Here is a 19,158-nt window from a genome sequence, read left to right on the forward strand (position 1 = left end):
GGGGTGATGAGACTGAAGATGGGGTGCGTGGGGTGTATGGGGTGATGAGGAGACTGAGGTTGGGGTATATGGGGGTGATGAGGAGACTGAGGATGGAGTGTGTGGGGTGTATGGGGTGATGAGACTGAGGATGGGGTGCGTGGGGTGTATGGGGGAGATAAGGAGACTGAGGATGGGTTGCGTGGGGTGTATGGGGTGATGAGGAGACTGAGGATGGAGTGCGTGGGGTGTATGGGGTGATTCAGTGGTGTATAGTGGTTGGCAGTATTAAATTAATAGAATACAGTGGTTGGCAGTATTATATTCAGGGTACAGTGGTTGGCAGTATTATATTCATGGAGTACAGTGGTTGGCAGTATTATATTGTGTGTGGGGTGTATGGGGTGATGATGAGACTGAGGATGGAGTGCATAGGGTGAGGAAGAGACTGAGGATGAAGTGCATGGGGTGTATGGGGTGATGAGGAGTCTGAGGATGGAGTGCATGGGGTGATGAGGAGTCTGAGGATGGAGTGCATGGGGTGATGAGGAGTCTGAGGATGGAGTGCATGGGGTGTATGGGGTGATGAGGAGACTGAGGATGGAGTGCATGGGGTGAGGAGGAGACTGAGGATGGAGTGCATGGGGTGATGAGGAGACTAAGGATGGAGTGCATGGGGTGATGAGGAGACTGAGGATGGAGTGCATGGGGTGTATGGGGTGATGAGGAGACTGAGGATGGAGTGCATGGGGTGTATGAGGTGATGAGGAGACTGAGGATGGAGTGCGTGGGGTGTATGGGGTGATGAGGAGTCTGAGGATGGAGTGCATGGGGTGATGAGGAGACTGAGGATGGAGTGCATGGGGTGATGAGGAGACTAAGGATGGAGTGCATGGGGTGTATGGGGTGATGAGGAGACTGAGGATGGAGTGCATGGGGTGAGGAGGAGTCTGAGGATGGAGTGCATGGGGTGATGAGGAGTCTGAGGATGGAGTGCATGGGGTGTATGGGGTGATGAGGAGACTGAGGATGGAGTGCATGGGGTGTATGGGGTGATGAGGAGACTGAGGATGGAGTGCATGGGGTGAGGAGGAGACTGTGGATGGAGTGCATGGGGTGTATGGGGGTGATGAGGAGTCTGAGGATGGAGTGCATGGGGTGATGAGGAGTCTGAGAATGGAGTGCATGGGGTGAGGAGGAGACTGAGGATGGAGTGCATGGGGTGTATGGGGTGATGAGGAGACTGAGGATGGAGTGCATGGGGTGTATGGGGTGATGAGGAGACTGAGGATGGAGTGCATGGGGTGATGAGGAGACTGAGGATGGAGTGCATGGGGTGTATGGGGTGATGAGGAGTCTGAGGATGGAGTGCATGGGGTGATGAGGAGACTGAGGATGGAGTGCATGGGGTGTATGGGGTGATGAGGAGACTGAGGATGGAGTGCATGGGGTGATGAGGAGTCTGAGGATGGAGTGCATGGGGTGTATGGGGTGATGAGGAGACTGAGGATGGAGTGCATGGGGTGATGAGGAGACTAAGGATGGAGTGCATGGGGTGTATGGGGTGATGAGGAGACTGAGGATGGAGTGCATGGGGTGATGAGGAGACTGAGGATGGGGTGCGTGGGGTGTATGGGGTGATGAGGAGACTGAGGATGGGGTGTATGGGGTGATGAGGAGACTGAGGATGGAGTGCATGGGGTGATGAGGAGACTGAGGATGGGGTGCGTGGGGTGTATGGGGTGATGAGGAGACTGAGGATGGGGTGTATGGGGTGATGAGGAGACCGAGGATGGGTTGTGCGGGGTGTATGGGGTGATGAGACTGAAGATGGGGTGCGTGGGGTGTATGGGGTGATGAGGAGACTGAGGTTGGGGTATATGGGGGTGATGAGGAGACTGAGGATGGAGTGTGTGGGGTGTATGGGGTGATGAGACTGAGGATGGGGTGCGTGGGGTGTATGGGGGAGATAAGGAGACTGAGGATGGGTTGCGTGGGGTGTATGGGGTGATGAGGAGACTGAGGATGGAGTGCGTGGGGTGTATGGGGTGATTCAGTGGTGTATAGTGGTTGGCAGTATTAAATTAATAGAATACAGTGGTTGGCAGTATTATATTCAGGGTACAGTGGTTGGCAGTATTATATTCATGGAGTACAGTGGTTGGCAGTATTATATTCATGGAGTACAGTGGTTGGCAGTATTATATTCAGGGTACAGTGGTTGGCAGTATTATAGTCAGGGCACAGTGGTTGGCAGTATTATATTCATGGAGTACAGTGGTTGGCAGTATTATATTCAGGGTACAGTGGTTGGCAGTATTATATTCAGGGTACAGTGATTGGCAGTATTATAGTCAGGGTACAGTGGTTGGCAGTATTATATTCATGGAGTACAGTGGTTGGCAGTATTATATTCAGGGTACAGTGGTTGGCAGTATTATAGTCAGGGTACAGTGATTGGCAGTATTATAGTCAGGGTACAGTGGTTGGCAGTATTATATTCATGAAGTACAGTGGTTGGCAGTATTATATTCAGGGGTACAGTATTTGGCAGTATTATATTCAGGGGTACAGTGGTTGGCAGTATTCAGGGGGTACAGTGGTTGGTAGTATTATATTCAGGGTACAGTATTTGGCAGTATTATATTCAGGGGGTACAGTGGTTGGCAGTATTATATTCAGGGGGTACAGTATTTGGCAAGGTTATAATGATTACTGTCATCATACAGAGGATGAGGATCTACTGACAAATTAAGGAACCAATGATGTCCAGGTGTCAGACTCTGCAGAGAAGATGGAAGAAATCCTGGTGTTTGGCCAGATGAAGAAAAGTAAAGACAACAGAGAAGACGTCACTCAGGTCAGTGATATCATTGTGTATTTTCCTAACTGTCCCATCAGAGTTGTAGTCACTGATATCATTGTGTAGTCTCCTGACTGTCCCATCAGCTGTAGTCACTTTAGACATGATGGGAGTTGCAGCTTTCCAACATCTGGGGAGCCACTTGAACCAAGGTGATTGGTGGGGGTCCCATGAGTCAGACCCCCACCATAAAAATGGGCTGTTTATTTTAAAATGCCTGGGCCTATTTTTGGTCCCAGTCTGGCCCTGCCTGTAAGTCACTTCTATCACTAAGGATAAGAAGCCAAGGAACCAGGGGGTGCCAAGGGGTGTCGTGCTAAGTCCAGGGGTGTGAATGTAAAGGGGAGCACTGCCCTCTGCATCCCAGCTAGATACGGGTCAGGCTGACCTGGGGGAGTACTCACGGGGCCTGGGCCGCACACTGAGAGGGACAGGGCCACCCGGAGCCCACCTCAGGAGCCGTTCCATCCACCTGTACTGGACAAGGCAAGTGGCGACACTACACACGCGGGGTAAGTGGAGGCCCCCCCGGTGGGGTCTGGGTACATGAGGGGGCACAGTGCTGGGGGGGGGGGCCCAGGCACATTCCTTGCACAGGGGCCCTCTGCTGTCTGTGTCCGCCCCTGATCGAAGTTGTACCCTCACCAAGCAGAGGAGGAGACTGGGACAACATGCTTCTTCAAAGAGAAGCCTTCTGGACTTTCACCTTGGAAGCAGTGAAACCAGAGGGCTTAAATGATTTTATATCCTACGCGTGTTTCATCAAAGAATACAACTAATAGCTGTCTATAAAAATAACCGTAAACAATTTAAATGTAGCAAACTACGATCTAAAAAAAATCTGCTACGAACATACAATTTAAATATAACAGTTGTTAATTCAACATCTACAAATAAGCTATAAATAATACAACAGGATCTATGAAAAATAAATAATACAGAAACAAGAGAACACGCAACCCAGCAACAAAAGAGTTAAAATATAGCTGGAACGCAAGAAAAGCTACCTGTCCACTGACTATCCAGAGCTCAGAACGAGGGCTGAACAGCACACCTGAGCATAGAAGACACTCCCCTCATAGCCATACCTGTGAGAGTCCAGCCACGGCAATAGAGAGCGCAGGTTCTATGCGCAGGCTGGAGATTGGCGGACCAGAGTAATAGGCGGAGCGAAGGAGGAGTTATTGGATCTAAAGCACGGTGGGAAAATCAAATGGAGTACGGCCGGCATCAGAGCCGCACACATGAAAGGAGCCGCTTACACAATAGGATGCAAGCCAAGAGTTGAAAAGCCGTAACAAGGTCCCTGAAGAATCGCATAGAGGAAACGCGTAGGATCGGCATAGGATCGGCACAATATGCATACCTAAGCTCCAAGGATGAAAAAGACGCACCTTACCTCCTGAAAGAAGAGAAAAAAGCTAAGTGGCATGTGCAATAATTAATAGTGCAATAATAGACTGTGGACAGTGCAATATTTTCGGTGCTATGAGTGATTGAGGACATTGTATATAACATACTCACCTAAAAGCACTAGTCATCATCATACCTATGGATACAACTGATTGCCCAGTTAAGAAGTTAATTTGCACATAGCCACTTTGCAACAAGTCAGTGCACAGCAAATAACGCACGACATATGCACAGTCTGAACCCTGCCTGACATAATACAATAGAAGACAGAAGCAAGATACATGTCTCTTCAAGTATCTATGTTGAAGGCTAGAAGAAGGCAGCTAAGGTGCGATCTACAATAATATATACACCCGATAAGTGTTTAAATAATTTTAACAATAAAAGCAATTTTAAAAGGTTCCCTGTTCGTCAGTCTATATATATATATATATATATATATATATATATATATCCAAAAAGAGTGCAACGTTTCGGTGCTCTCACAACACCATTCTCAATCTCGGTGTCGTGAGAACACCGAAACCTTGCACTCTTGTTCATGGAATAAATCACCTTTTTTATTTGAATCAACCTGTGTGCTGCAGTCGTCCTTGTTTTTGGATATGCAATTTTTGGCTCTGGGATCGGGGCCCCTTAGAGCTGCCTCCACCTACTACAACCTTGGATGTGCTGCTTCTTCTACAAAATATATATATATATATATATATATATATATATATATATATATATATGTATATATATATATGTTATGACGGTAGAGAAATGCAGAACAAAGTAGCTAACATGTTATTTTATGTTATTTAGAATAGGTTTAGTTTTATTATCTAAGGGTTAGTGTAGGAGGCTTTGTTCTACACACATTGGGGGAGATTTATCAAAACCTGTACAAAACCTGTAAGTTGCCCAGTTGCCCATAGCAACCAATCAAAATGAAAGAAGTGATCTGATTGGTTGCTATGGGCAACTCATAAATCTCCCCCCTTGTGTAGTGCCTGTGCTGGGTTACTGAGACGCAGCTACCTTTGAAGTAAATAAAAGCTGTGCTATAGTAACCCAGCGTCACCACTACATGGTGCCAAAGCATTTATTTACATCTGTCAGTGCAGAACAGAGAATTGGCAGGGGAGCCTGGGGGTGCCATGTGCCTGTGGATAGGCAACTCATAATTCCTGGAAAACCCTTTTAAATGAAAGGTATAACATGGAACAAATAATATTTTATATTACAATTTGATTGCAGAGAAATGTCGTGAAGAAATAGATAAAATCCGAGGAGACAGGGAACATCTGAACTATGAGGACAGACTAGAGATGCCATACACACAAGCTGTACTGCAAGAAGTCCAGCGCTTTGCTTCAGTAGTGCCACTGGGAGTCGTCCATGCACCTATTAAAGACATGCAGCTAAATGGCTATACCATTCCAAAGGTAAGGAAAAGACCTGTATAAATTGATGGCAATGAGAAGAGTATAACATCAGGGGTGTACACTGAGCAGTAATATGTCACACACAAATATCGTCACATCCAGTACACCAATGTCACCAGTCTATCTAATACAATAATGTAAATTACTGTACTGGGGGGGAGCCAAACGCCTTATTAGGGAATTCTGAATTAACAAATAAGGATCCCCAATTCTGGACTTTGGGCTATTAATTATATCTATTAATTGGAAGCTGTACAATACTTTGTTTTACCTGTGGGGGCGCTGCAAGAGACTAAAACACTTGCTGCAAGGTTCCCTTACAAAGTAATCCCAGCAGTTGGGCACATCTGCTTATTATGTCTGTGTACAAGGATATTCTCCATACATCACATGTATCTGAAACATACTTACAGTTTACAAGAGATGGTCACTGACCAGGCTTGCCAACCAATTGTAAAACCAATTGGAAACCAAAAAATAGGGTACTTATTTTGCAATGTCCATAAGATTTTTTTTTTTATGCATTTATGATTTTTTTAAATTATAGCATATAAACAGATTTCATATCAGTATAGTGATTTATAAACATTTAGGGGGGCATCTTTTATGATCTGCAACTTCTTTTTTATTTTTTTTTTACATCTTGGTCGCACACCATAATTTTACCAGGGGCAGCTGGCAGGCATGTATCAAGAGGCTGCATCTGTTGATGAATGCTGGCAAATGCTTATGCCGGGACTTTTGCATGGCCAACAGCACACGGATTTGTGCTGCAGACCCTGAAAATAGACTTGGCCGGGTGCAGCAGGATATGTGTTGGGGGCAGCGTGATTTGCACACGTATCCTCCAGCCATACAGTATACAGGGTTGCCCACACAGTGCTATATAGTGTACAGAAACCCAGACAGGAACTGTCCAGAGTTGGAGAGGCTCACTATGGGCATTTGCTCATGCTCTGGACAGTTCCTGACACGGGCAGAGGTGGCAGCAGAGAGCACTGCGGTCAGACTGGAAAAAACTACACAACTTCCTTTGTAGTATACAGCAGCTGATAAGTACTGGAAGGTTTAAGATTCTTAACTAGAAGTAATGTAAATATGTATAACTTTCTGGCACCAGTTGATTTCAAAAAGTTTTCCTTTCCTCCGGACTGCCCCTTTAAGAACTTACAAAAGGCTGGCCTTTTTTAGGTTGATTACCTGTTAATTCTCATAAAATTGTTCACCCTGAGTTTTATTTCGTACAGGGAACATTTGTCATCACAGATCTGTCCTCGCTGCACTATGATGAAAGCCAGTGGAAGTATCCCCATGAGTTTAATCCTGAGAACTTCCTTGACAAGGATGGGGAGTTGAAGAAAGTCGATTCTTTTCTACCATTCTCAGCAGGTAATGGGATGAATGGAAAAGAAGCTTAAGGCTGGAATTCCACTAAGGTTTTTCACACAAAAACGCCCCAAAAAACGCCCATTCTGCCGCACTGTGTTTTTCAACTTTTTTTTTTCAGGAAAATCTTGGCGTTTTCCTCCCATAGCAGTTTATGGGAGTGAAAAAACACCAAGAAAAACGCCATATGGGTTTTAACTTTGGCATTTTTGCAGGCAGTTTTTATTCTTTTTTGGGAATTTAGCAATCCAAAAAAGGGTTGGAGATACCCTTTTTATTAAAATTTCGGAGGGTACCACTGAAAAAAAGAAAAGAAAAAGATGCAGTAGTTATGTACATTTTTTTTTTTACAAAATGTTTATTTTTTATAACAAAATGTTTATTAATTTTAAACAGGGATCAATTTATGTGAGCGGGCAAGGAACTAAAAATGTATAATAAAAATGTAGAAAGGGGCCATTTCAATGTAAAAATTTATTTTTTTAAATAAATTTTGTAAAACATTTTAATATTAATGTATTTTAAGAATGTGTTTAAAAAAGTGTGTGTGTTTTAAATTTTTTCCCTTTTTTTTCTTCTTCTTCTTCTTTTTTTTTATTTTTTTTACATTTTTTAAGTAGTACTTCTACTCCTAGCATGGAACCGACTATTGTACCTTGTAGTACCTTTACTAATTAACAGATCGCCCCAGGTGTCACTTCTGACACCAGTTGCGATCCTCTTATATAATGTATAGAAGCACGGACGCTTTTCTCTGCTATCCTGCATTATGTTACTGCACTATCCAAGTTATTCACATCACAGATTTATATTTCCCAGTTGGTTCCAGCCAATCACAACTCTTGCAGGAAATATGAATAGGTATATATACAGCAGTGCAGGGGACCATAGAGGAGCTGCCAGCCACCTTCATTTCTACATCCGCGGTGTGACACCCGCTGTGATCTTTCCTTAACTGCAGGTACTACTGCTCCCAACATGGAGCACACTCAGCTCCATGCTGGAAGCTGTAGTACCTGCATCAATAGACAGATCGCAACAGGTGTCAGAAATGACACCCTCTGCGATCTATCTATTAGGACAGGTACTACAACTCCCAGCATGGAGCAGAGTGTGCTTCATGTTGGGAGCAGTAGTACCTGCAGTAAGGGACAGATGGCAAGTGTCAATGGCAAGTGTCCCGACACCTGTTGCAATCCTCCTGATGTGAATTTCGGGACTCAGCTGTGCTCACGGCTACAGAGCCAGGAGAGCAGCTGATGCTGAGTAGTAGATATTCATCATATATCTACTGCCCAGCAGGAACTTATAGTGAGCCTGCAATGTGTAAACAGTATACAGATTGCTGGCTCACTCAACCCCTTGCTGAGATGTGCGCTATGCGCAAGCCCAGCAAGGGAAGAGTTAACTTACACTGCTGGACAGTGACCCTTTGAGTGGTATACAGAATATACAGCTATCTATAGATAGCTGTATATAGTGTATACAGAAGAGATCCCCTTACCTCCCTGGCTCTCTGTCCCTGCCGGGTAGCCCCACCCCTAGCGATGATGTCATTAAGGGTCAGAGCTACAGACAGGAGACAGAATGGTAAAAATGTCTTAACCCATTTTTTGTGTTTCTTTTTCTTCTCATTTCAAATCCGTGTATGCAGAGGATTGTGGTGGAATACGGCGATGAACTAGATTTTTTTTGTTTTAATAAAATGGCTAACGAGGGCTGTGGCGGTGTGTTTTTTTTAAAGTAAAATCATTTTTCCAATGTGCCGTTTTTTTAAATTGAATTTTCAGGCTTAGTAGTGGAAGCCGTCTTATTGGCGGAATCCATTACTAAGCCGGGGCTTAGCGTTAGCCCCAAAAACAGCTAGCGCTAGCCCCCAATTATTACCAGGGTACCCACCGCCACAGGGATGCCATTACCAACAGGCCCAGAGCATAAAGAATGGCGCTCCTTGGCCTAGGCGGTAACAGGCTGGCTTTATTTAAGCTGGGGAGGGCCAGTAACAATGGTCCTCACCCACCCTGGTAATGTCCGGCTGTTGCTGCTTGGTTGGTATTGTGTTGAGAATAAAAAATAAGTGGAACCCTATGCATTTTTTTTCTTCATAAATAAATTAAAAAAATGCATAGGGTTCCCCATATTTTTATTCTCAGCCAGATACCAACCAAGCAGCAACAGGCTGATGTTACCAGGGTGGGCGAGGACCATTGTTACTGGCTCTCCCCAGCCTAAATAACGCCAGCCTTTTATCTCCTAGGCCCAGGAGCGCCATTTTTGACGCTCCGGGCGTGTTGGTTCTGGCTCTTCCCATCACCCCTGTGGCGGTGGGTACCGAGGTAATAATTGGGGGTTAGCGCTAGCTGTTTTTGGGGCTAACGCTAAGCCCCAACTTAGTAATGGATTCCATCAATAAGACGGATTCCACTACTTAACCTGAAAATTCAATAAAAATAAAAAAACACAACACATTGGAAAAATACTCCCCCACAGCCCTCGTTTACCATTTTATTAAAAGAAAAAAAATGTAGGTCATCGCCGTAATTCACCTAATCCGCTGCAATCTTCTGCATACATGGATCTGAAACAAGAAGAAAAAAAAGAAACACAAAAATGGGTTAGGACATTTTTGGCACTCTCAACTGGGGAAAGCACCCAAAATGCAGTGTCTTCCCAACCAGAGAGCCTCCAATTGTTGCAAAACTACAACTCCAAGCATGCCCAGACAGCCTTTGGCTCTGGAGTTTCCCTGTCTGGGAAGACACTAGCAGAAGGGTCTGTTTACATTATACAAAATGTGCAATGTGAGCAGAGCCTTATACTTACCACTCTACTGTCCGTCTGGACTTCTTCTTCTGTATACACTATATACAGCTATCTATAGATAGCTATATATACTGTATGTGACGTCACACTCCGCCCCTCAATGCAAGCTTACGGGAGGGGGTGTGATAGCTATCACACCCCCTCCCGTAGGCTTGCATTGAGGGGCAGAGCGTGATGTCACACGGGGGCGGAGGCATGACATCACACGCCGCCGGCCCTGCGGTCGCCGGTAATCAGACCCGGAGCGAACACGCTCCGGGGACTGATTACAAACGGGGTGCCCCGTGCATGATCCCGGGTGTCCCCAGCTGCGGGACTCCCGCGATCAGACATCTTATACCCTATCCAAAGGATGTGTAAGCACCGGAGAACCCCTTTAAAGGCAGGTCTCTGGGACCCTGGTCCCGGGTTTAAAAGAATACAGGAACAAAAGGATGACCGCAGCACTCCAAAGTATCAAAAGTAAAAAGTGACTTTTATTCCATGAACAGGCAAGTGCGACGTTTCGGTGTTCTCACAACACCATTCTCAAGCCGCTTGAGAATAGTGTTGTGAGAACACCGAAACATCGCACTTGCCTGTTCATGGAATAAAAGTCACTTTTTACTTTTGATACTTTGGAGTGCTGCGGTCATCCTTTTGTTCCTAGATAAATAGATATATAGATAGATGTATAGATAGATAATATAGATAGATAGGTAGATAGTTATCTGCATGCATTCATACGCGCGAATACGTGCATGCACATTTACGAAAAGCAAAAATAACCGTGAATATGTTGAATATGCGAATTTCGAGAATATAGGGAATATAGGACGTATATTCGTCCATATATTCACGAAATATCACGAATTCGAATATGGCATATGCCGCACATCACTGCTCGCAGCATGCCCAGACAGCCGCTGGGAGTTGTAGTTTTGCAACAGCTAGATGGCCGCAGGATGGACACCCCTGCTCTGGACTCAGAATATAAGCTGCTGTCACTTAGTAGGAAAGGTGGAGATGGGGCAGAGGTGGGATTAGTGCCAGATTTATGAATATACGGGGAGATTTATCAAAACTCCTGTAGAGGAAAAGTTCACCAGTTGCCCATAGCAACCAATCAGATTGCTTCTTTCATTTATAAATGAAAATGAAAGCAGCAATCTTATTGGCCACTACGGGCAACTGGTCAACTTTTTCTCTGCACAGGTTTTGATAAATCCCCACCCCCCCCATAGTGAATTACAGTTAGTACAGTATAAGCACAGAACAAATGGGATAGCCTCCGCAAAGGACTTTTAGCCCATGAAGGGTGCTTCAAATTCAATAGACCGGACCCTCCCACAAATAACCCAAATCCAATGCAAAAAAGCTGCACTCCACAGGGTACTGAGCCAAAAAGTGATTTATTCACCCATCCAATTACAAAATCCAAGTATTTTGATTTTACAATTGGGATCTTTTTTTAAGTGCGTACAAATATCCTTTTATAGTTACATCCACTAGTGACATCAGAATTACAGGGGAGAATATATACTTATTTGAACATTGAATACAGTATCTCACATAAGTGGGTCCATTCCTCCCATTTTTGTAAATATTTTATCTTTTCATGTGACAACACTGAAGAAATCACACCCTGCTACAATGTAAAGTAATGGGTGCACAGCTTGTATTAGGTTGGATTCACATATGTCCGGCGTCAGGCATAGGTGAACTCATCCTAAATCTCAATGTCACTGATATCACAACTGATGACAACATGCATCAGTTGTCATCAGTTCTGTAGCATCCGGCGTACATTATTTCTGGACACCGGACTGGGAAATACAGCAAGCTGTGGACCCCTGTCCTGGTGCTATCCGGCGAGTCCATCCATCCAGCATCCAAACTGAGATACCGGATGAAGGTGAACAGTTCCATTCAAATAAATGGGATCAGTTCTAGCATCAATTTTCTTCCAGTGTTTTATAGCAAGCAAGGGAGGGAAAAGATGACTGAGGCCGGACATGTATGAATGAGCCCTAACAGTGTTTAATGTTGTGTCCTCTCAAAATAACTCAGTACATAGCCATTAATGTCTGTTACGCCTAGCGCTCCGGGTCCCCGCTCCTCCCCGGAGCGCTTACGGCGTCTCTCTCTCCGCAGCGCCCCGGTCGGTCCCGCTGACCGGGAGCGCTGCACTGTCATGGCCGTCGGGGATGCGATTCGCACAGCGGGACGCGCCCCCGCTCGCGAATCGCATCCCAGGTCACTTACCCGTTCCCGTCCCCTGCTGTCATGTGCTGGCACGCGCGGCTCCGCTCTCTAGGGCGCGCGCGCGCCAGCTCCCTGAGACTTAAAGGGCCAGTGCACCAATGATTGGTGCCTGGCCCAATTAGCTTAATTGGCTTCCACCTGCTCCCAGACTATATCTGATCTCTGCCCCTGCACTCCCCTGCCGGATCTTGTTGCCTTAGAGCCTAGTGAAAGCGTTTCTGTGTTGTCCATACTGTGTACTTGACCTCCTGCTATTACCTTATTGACTACGATCCTTGCTGCCTGCCCCGACCTTCTGCTACGTCCGACCTTGCTTCTGTCTACTCCCTTGTACCGCGTCTATCTTCAGCAGTCAGAGAGGTTGAGCCGTTGCTAGTGGATACGACCTGGTCACTACCGCCGCAGCAAGACCATTCCGCTTTGCGGCGGGCTCTGGTGAAAACCAGTAGTGACTTAGAACCGGTCCACTAGCACGGTCCACGCCAATCCCTCTCTGGCACAGAGGATCCACCTCCTGCCAGCCGGCATCGTGACAGTAGATCCGGCCATGGATCCCGCTGAGGTTCCCCTGCCTTATATCTCTGATCTCACCACGGTGGTCGCCCAGCAATCCCGACAGATCGCCCATCTAACCCACCAGCTGTCGGAAGTGTCCACCATGGTGCAGCAACTTCAGTCGCAACTTCTGCCTCTGCTACAGCAGCAACCATCTCCTCCGCCAGCTCCTGCACCCCTTCCGCAGCGAGTGGCCACTCCTAGCCTCCGCTTGTCCTTGCCGGACAAATTTAATGGGGACTCTAAGTTTTGCCGTGGCTTTCTTTCGCAATGTTCCCTGCACTTGGAGATGATGTCGGACCAGTTTCCTACTGAAAGGTCTAAGGTGGCTTTCGTAGTCAGCCTTCTGTCTGGAAAAGCCCTGTCATGGGCCACACCGCTCTGGGACCGCAATGACCCCGTCACTGCCTCTGTACACTCCTTCTTCTCGGAAATTCGAAGTGTCTTTGAGGAACCTGCCCGAGCCTCTTCTGCTGAGACTGCCCTGCTGAACCTGGTCCAGGGTAATTCTTCCGTTGGCGAGTACGCCATACAATTCCGTACTCTTGCTTCTGAACTATCCTGGAATAATGAGGCCCTCTGCGCGACCTTTAAAAAAGGCCTATCCAGCAACATTAAAGAGGTTCTGGCCGCACGAGAAACTCCTGCTAACCTGCATGAACTCATTCATCTAGCCACTCGCATTGACATGCGTTTTTCTGAGAGGCATCAAGAGCTCCGCCAGGAAAAAGACTTAGATCTCTGGACACCTCTCCCACAGTCTCCATTGCAATCTGCGCCTAGGCCTCCCGCCGAGGAGGCCATGCAAGTGGATCGGTCTCGCTTGACCCTGGAAGAGAGGAATCGCCGTAGGGAAGAGAATCTTTGTCTGTACTGTGCCAGTACCGAACATTTTTTGGTGGATTGCCCTATCCGTCCTCCACGTCTGGGAAACGCACGCTCGCACCCAGCTCTCGTGGGTGTGGCGTCTCTTGATGCTAAGTCGGCTTCTCCACGTCTCACGGTGCCTGTACGGATTTCTCCTTCAGCCAACTCTTCCCTCTCAGCCGTGGCCTGCCTGGACTCTGGTGCCTCTGGGAATTTTATTCGGGAGTCCTTGGTGAATAAATTCCGCATCCCGGTGACCCGTCTCGTCAAGCCACTCCACATTTCCGCGGTCAACGGAGTCAGGTTGGATTGCACCGTGCGTTACCGCACGGAGCCCCTCCTAATGTGCATCGGACCTCATCACGAAAAAATTGAGTTTTTGGTCCTCTCCAATTGCACTTCCGAAATTCTCCTTGGACTACCCTGGCTTCAACACCATTCCCCAACCCTGGATTGGTCCACAGGGGAGATCAAGAGCTGGGGTACCTCTTGTTTCAAGGACTGCCTTAAACCGGTTCCCAGTACTCCCTGCCGTGACCCTGTGTGCTCCCCTGTATCCGGTCTCCCTAAAGTCTTTATGGACTCTGCCTGCCATAAGAAGTGCCTCTCCCCCCCTCCCAGTCCAGTCAGGCAAGCCTCGGTGCCTCCTTATGGTCCCCGTCCTGGTGTCACACTGCCCCGTGCCAGGCCTCGCCCTCTGCCCTCCCTCCCCATTCCCACTCCTGCTGTACTGCCTGCCGTTGAGGAATCCCTCCATTCTTTCCCGGTGTCCTCATCACAGGGGAGGCAGTTACCGGACAAAGAGAAGGGGAGACCTAAGGGGGGGGGGGTACTGTTCCCCGGAGCGCTTACGGCGTCTCTCTCTCCGCAGCGCCCCGGTCGGTCCCGCTGACCGGGAGCGCTGCACTGTCATGGCCGTCGGGGATGCGATTCGCACAGCGGGACGCGCCCGCTCGCGAATCGCATGCCAGGTCACTTACCCGTTCCCGTCCCCTGCTGTCATGTGCTGGCGCGCGCGGCTCCGCTCTCTAGGGCGCGCGCGCGCCAGCTCCCTGAGACTTAAAGGTCCAGTGCACCAATGATTGGTGCCTGGCCCAATTAGCTTAATTGGCTTCCACCTGCTCCCAGACTATATCTGATCTCTGCCCCTGCACTCCCCTGCCGGATCTTGTTGCCTTAGAGCCTAGTGAAAGCGTTTCTGTGTTGTCCATACTGTGTACTTGACCTCCTGCTATTACCTTATTGACTACGATCCTTGCTGCCTGCCCCGACCTTCTGCTACGTCCGACCTTGCTTCTGTCTACTCCCTTGTACCGCGTCTATCTTCAGCAGTCAGAGAGGTTGAGCCGTTGCTAGTGGATACGACCTGGTCACTACCGCCGCAGCAAGACCATCCCGCTTTGCGGCGGGCTCTGGTGAAAACCAGTAGTGACTTAGAACCGGTCCACTAGCACGGTCCACGCCAATCCCTCTCTGGCACAGAGGATCCACCTCCTGCCAGCCGGCATCGTGACAATGTCTAAAACTTGGCAACAAAAATGGAAATGTCCAAATTGCAGAGATGCTTGGCGAGTCCATCACCTTTACCCTCAGCTTCTTTAGCAAGGCAGTGGTGGTCTTGATGATGTGTTTAGGGTCATTATCATGTTGGAATATTCCCCTGCGACCAAGTCTCTGAAGGGAGGGAATCGTGCTCTGCTTCTGGACAATACGTTGTTCCCTTCCACATTTTGGAGGCAAGTGTTACTCGCGCTAAAAAGAGCGGCCGAACACAGGAACCTCTCCCTATTCCCAACTAAAAACCCTGGGAAATGGCAGTGTTTTTAGGTGGAAATAGAGAAGGGTTTCTGTGTGGGGCCACTCTTTTTAAGGTGAGTAACACTTGCCAAAAAGGAAATTAATAGTGCAAGAGTAGGGCCTTATAGGGAGTACTGTTACCGCTAGGTCCTGGCAGATCCCATTGACTCAAGTGGGGTTTGCCGGGTGTCCAGTATTTTACAGGAGTTGAGCAGAGAAAAAAAATCAGACATGCAGTATCTTTTCCCCATCTAATGTCCGTCATTCAGACAGTCACAGTGATGGAGCTCCCTTTACCATAGCACAATGGCCGGTGAATGAGCCCTAAATGTCAGGCTCTGTAGATGGCTGCCCTTATCCTATGACAATTTCTATCTGGTTTGATTAACAGACATTTAATTTAATGTCCTTTGTGTATTGTTGTACAGTATGTCCATTTTGATGTTGTTTTTCTTTCTTCTTCAGGACCCAGAGTTTGTCTTGGAGAGAATCTTGCCCGCATGGAAATCTTTCTGTTCTTCACTACTATGTTGACACACTTTGAATTCCACCTGCCAAATCCCCATTCTCCTCCTGACCTTACACCTGTTTTTGGGATTTCTCATGCTCCAAAACGCTTTAAAATGAAGCTAGTGCCCCGCACCTAAAACGTATTATTTCTTTATGTAGTCACTTATTAGAAAATCATATGTCTTGTAAAGCCGGGCTAGAATCTTGTGTTATTTTGAATGCTTTATACGGTTTTTTCAATCATCTTCTCTGTCCTAGGATAAATTCATGTCTACATAGAATGAAAAGTTGTCCCTGATTTTACTGTTTTTGCACTATTTCTATTGCCCTCTTATAAATCTCACCTTGCCTGTCAAATTGTCCAATAAATCTACCTTATATGCTATTAATGTAACAAGGAAATATCTATACAAGTGCAGTTCATAACTAATAAATATTGTCAGTGGAAAGGACAGTGTTCTACAGTGGCTTTAGGGAATAGAGGAATAAATAGGCTCACACAAACTTGTGTGTAAATAATAAAGTGACTTTATATATTATACAAGAAGAGAAAAATGTGTTTAAGTCACGTAAGCCTACAGACTAAAAATCTGAATAAGAAAAAGGAGGCATAAAAGATTAAAGCCAGTCGTCAATAAGCCGCAGTTCAGTTCATAGGGAATCTGCAAGGAGAAAAAGAGAACATGTTTAATCTACATTTTATTCTGTATTTTTAAGAATTTCTGAATTCCTCATGCTTGGTTTCTCTGGAATATAAATGCCATAGTTAAAGCTGAAAGTTAAATCTTGCTTGGTTCCATGGGGGAACTAAAACTTTGCATTTGTTTTTGATATAACCTGAATAAATTTGTACCTTCGTTTTACTTTTCTGAGTGCTGTGCCATTGTTTTAATATTGGCGGTGGACTGTGACCAATAGATAGATATATGATAAATAGATAGATAGCTAGATAGATAGATAGATACAAACAAAGAATAAGTTGGCCAGCACTATTGATTCCAAACTATTATATGGACCTGGTTTAAAGGTGCAGGCTGCTGGGCTAAATATACAGCAACAGAAGAATACAGCAGTACACTGCTAGCACAAAGATATAGATAAAACATGAGTAAATAGATTCAACATGAGAAGTAATGAAATAGTGAGGTACTTAGCTTGCAATTTGGCGGCCAAATAGCTTGGACCGTCCCACCACGGTAAGGTGACCTCATTTTGGGATGGACCCTACACTAGGAATATGCCTCTGTGTGAATAGATCAGCAGGCATTGCAGGATCTGAAACATCCAAATCACCTTATATACACCTGATAGAGGTGGGTGGGGTGCAAGAGCCAACATGGAGGTAGCCACTCCCCCATATGTGTAATACAAACAAAGAATAGGTTGGCCAGAACTATTGATTCCAAACTAGTATATGGACCTGGCTTACAGGTGCAGGCTGCTGGGCTAAATCACAATTTTATACTTTCATGTACTGCACCATAGCTGAATAGCTTCTCATATTGTATCTATATACTCATGTTTTATCTATATCTTTGTGCTAGCAGTGTGCTGCTGTATTCTTCTGTTGCTGTATATTTAGCTCAACAGCCTGTACCTGTAAGCCAGGTCTATATAATAGTTTGGAATCAATAGTGCTGGCCAACTTATTCTTTGTTTGTATTACACATATGGGGGAGTGGCTACCTCCATGTTGGCTCTTGCACCCCACCCACCTCTATCAGGTGTATATATAAGGTGATTTGGATGTTTCAGATCCTGCAATGCCTGCTGATCTATTCACACAGAGGCATATTCATAGTGTAGGGTCCGTCCCAAAATGAGGTCACCTTACCATGGTGGGATGGTCCAAGCTATTTGGCTGCCAAATTGCAAGCTAAGTACCTCACTATTTCATTACTTCACAATTTTATACTTTCATGTACTGCACCATAGCTGAATAGCTTCTCATGTTGTATCTATATACTCATGTTTCATCTATATCTTTGTGCTAGCAGTGTGCTGCTGTATTCTTCTGTTGCTAGATAGATAGATAGAAGCACAGAGAGCACAGAGGAGTCCTATCAGACAGGAGAGAGCACAGAGGAGTCCTATCAGACAGGAGAGAGCACAGAGGAGTCCTATCAGAAAGGAGAGAGCCCAGAGGAGTACTATCAGACAGGAGAGAGCACAGAGGAGTACTATCAGACAGGACAGAGCACAGAGGAGTCCTATCAGACAGGAGAGAGCACAAAGGAGTGCTATCAGACAGAAGAGCACAGTAGAATGCTATCAGACAGGGGAGAGCACAGAGGAGTACTATCAGACAGGTGAGAGCACAGAGGAGTACTATCAGACAGGAGATAGCACGGAGGAGTACTATCAGACAGGAGAGAGCACAGAGGAGTGTTATCAGACAGGAGAGAGTACATAGGAGTCCTATCAGACAGGAGAGAGGACAGAGGAGTCCTATCAGACAGGAGAGAGGACAGAGGAGTACTATCAGACAGGATAGAACACAGAGGAGTGTTATCAGACAGGAGAGAGAACAGAGGAGTCCTATCAGTCAGGAGAGAGCACAGAGGAGTCCTATCATTCAGGAAAGACCACAGAGGAGTACTATCACACAGGAGAGAGTTCAGAGGAGTGCTATTAGACAGGAGAGAACACAGAGGAGTCCTATCAGACAGGAGAGAGCACAGAGGAGTACTATCAGACAGGAGAGAGCACAGATGAGGGCTATCAGACAGGAGAGAGCACAGAGGAGTGCAGTCAGAAGAGAGCACAGGGGAGTGCTGTCAGACTGGAGAGAGCACAGAGGAGCGCTATCAGACAGGCGAGAGCACAGATGAGTCCTATCAGTCAGGTGAGAGCACAGAGGAGTCCTATCATTCAGGAAAGAGCACAGAGGAGTACTATCAGACAGGAGAGAGCACAGAGGAGTGCTATTAGACAGGAGAGAATACAGAGGAGTCCTATCAGACAGGAGAGAGCGCAGAGGAGTACTATCAGACAGGAGAGAGCACAGAGGAGTGCTGTCAGACAGGAGAGAACACAGAGGAGTCCTATCAGACAGGAGAGAGCACAGAGGAGTCCTATCAGAGAGCACAAAGGAGTGCTGTCAGACAGGAGAGAGCACAGAGGAGTACTGTCAGACAGGAGAGAGCTCAGAGGAGTACTATCAGACAGGAGAGAGCACAGAGGAGTACTATCAGAAAGGAGAGAGCATCCATAGAATCCAATAGATGTTTACCAACACCTGTTTATTTTGTTGTACTTCACCCTCTGAAAACTTTAACTGCTGCACTGGAA

General features: G+C 46.4%; 1 protein-coding gene across 2 annotated transcripts in view; it reads left to right on the forward strand.

The window, feature by feature from the left end:
* LOC130277692 (cytochrome P450 2J6-like) overlaps positions 1-16,746 on the forward strand; it is a 41,232-nt gene extending 24,486 nt beyond the window's left edge. Inside the window, exons 5-7 of one of the 2 annotated variants that reach the window (XM_056528411.1) lie at positions 5,498-5,685; positions 6,933-7,074; positions 15,823-16,746. In XM_056528411.1, the coding sequence (XP_056384386.1) occupies positions 5,498-5,685; positions 6,933-7,074; positions 15,823-16,004 (512 nt within the window). In that variant the 3' untranslated portion in view covers positions 16,005-16,746. The remainder of the gene's footprint in view (positions 1-5,497; positions 5,686-6,932; positions 7,075-15,822) is intronic. The other variant, XM_056528412.1, reaches the window with a different exon arrangement.
* The last annotated feature ends 2,412 nt before the right edge of the window (positions 16,747-19,158 follow it).

This window comes from Hyla sarda, chromosome 6, assembly GCF_029499605.1.
Source record: "Hyla sarda isolate aHylSar1 chromosome 6, aHylSar1.hap1, whole genome shotgun sequence".
Taxonomy (NCBI): domain Eukaryota; kingdom Metazoa; phylum Chordata; class Amphibia; order Anura; family Hylidae; genus Hyla; species Hyla sarda.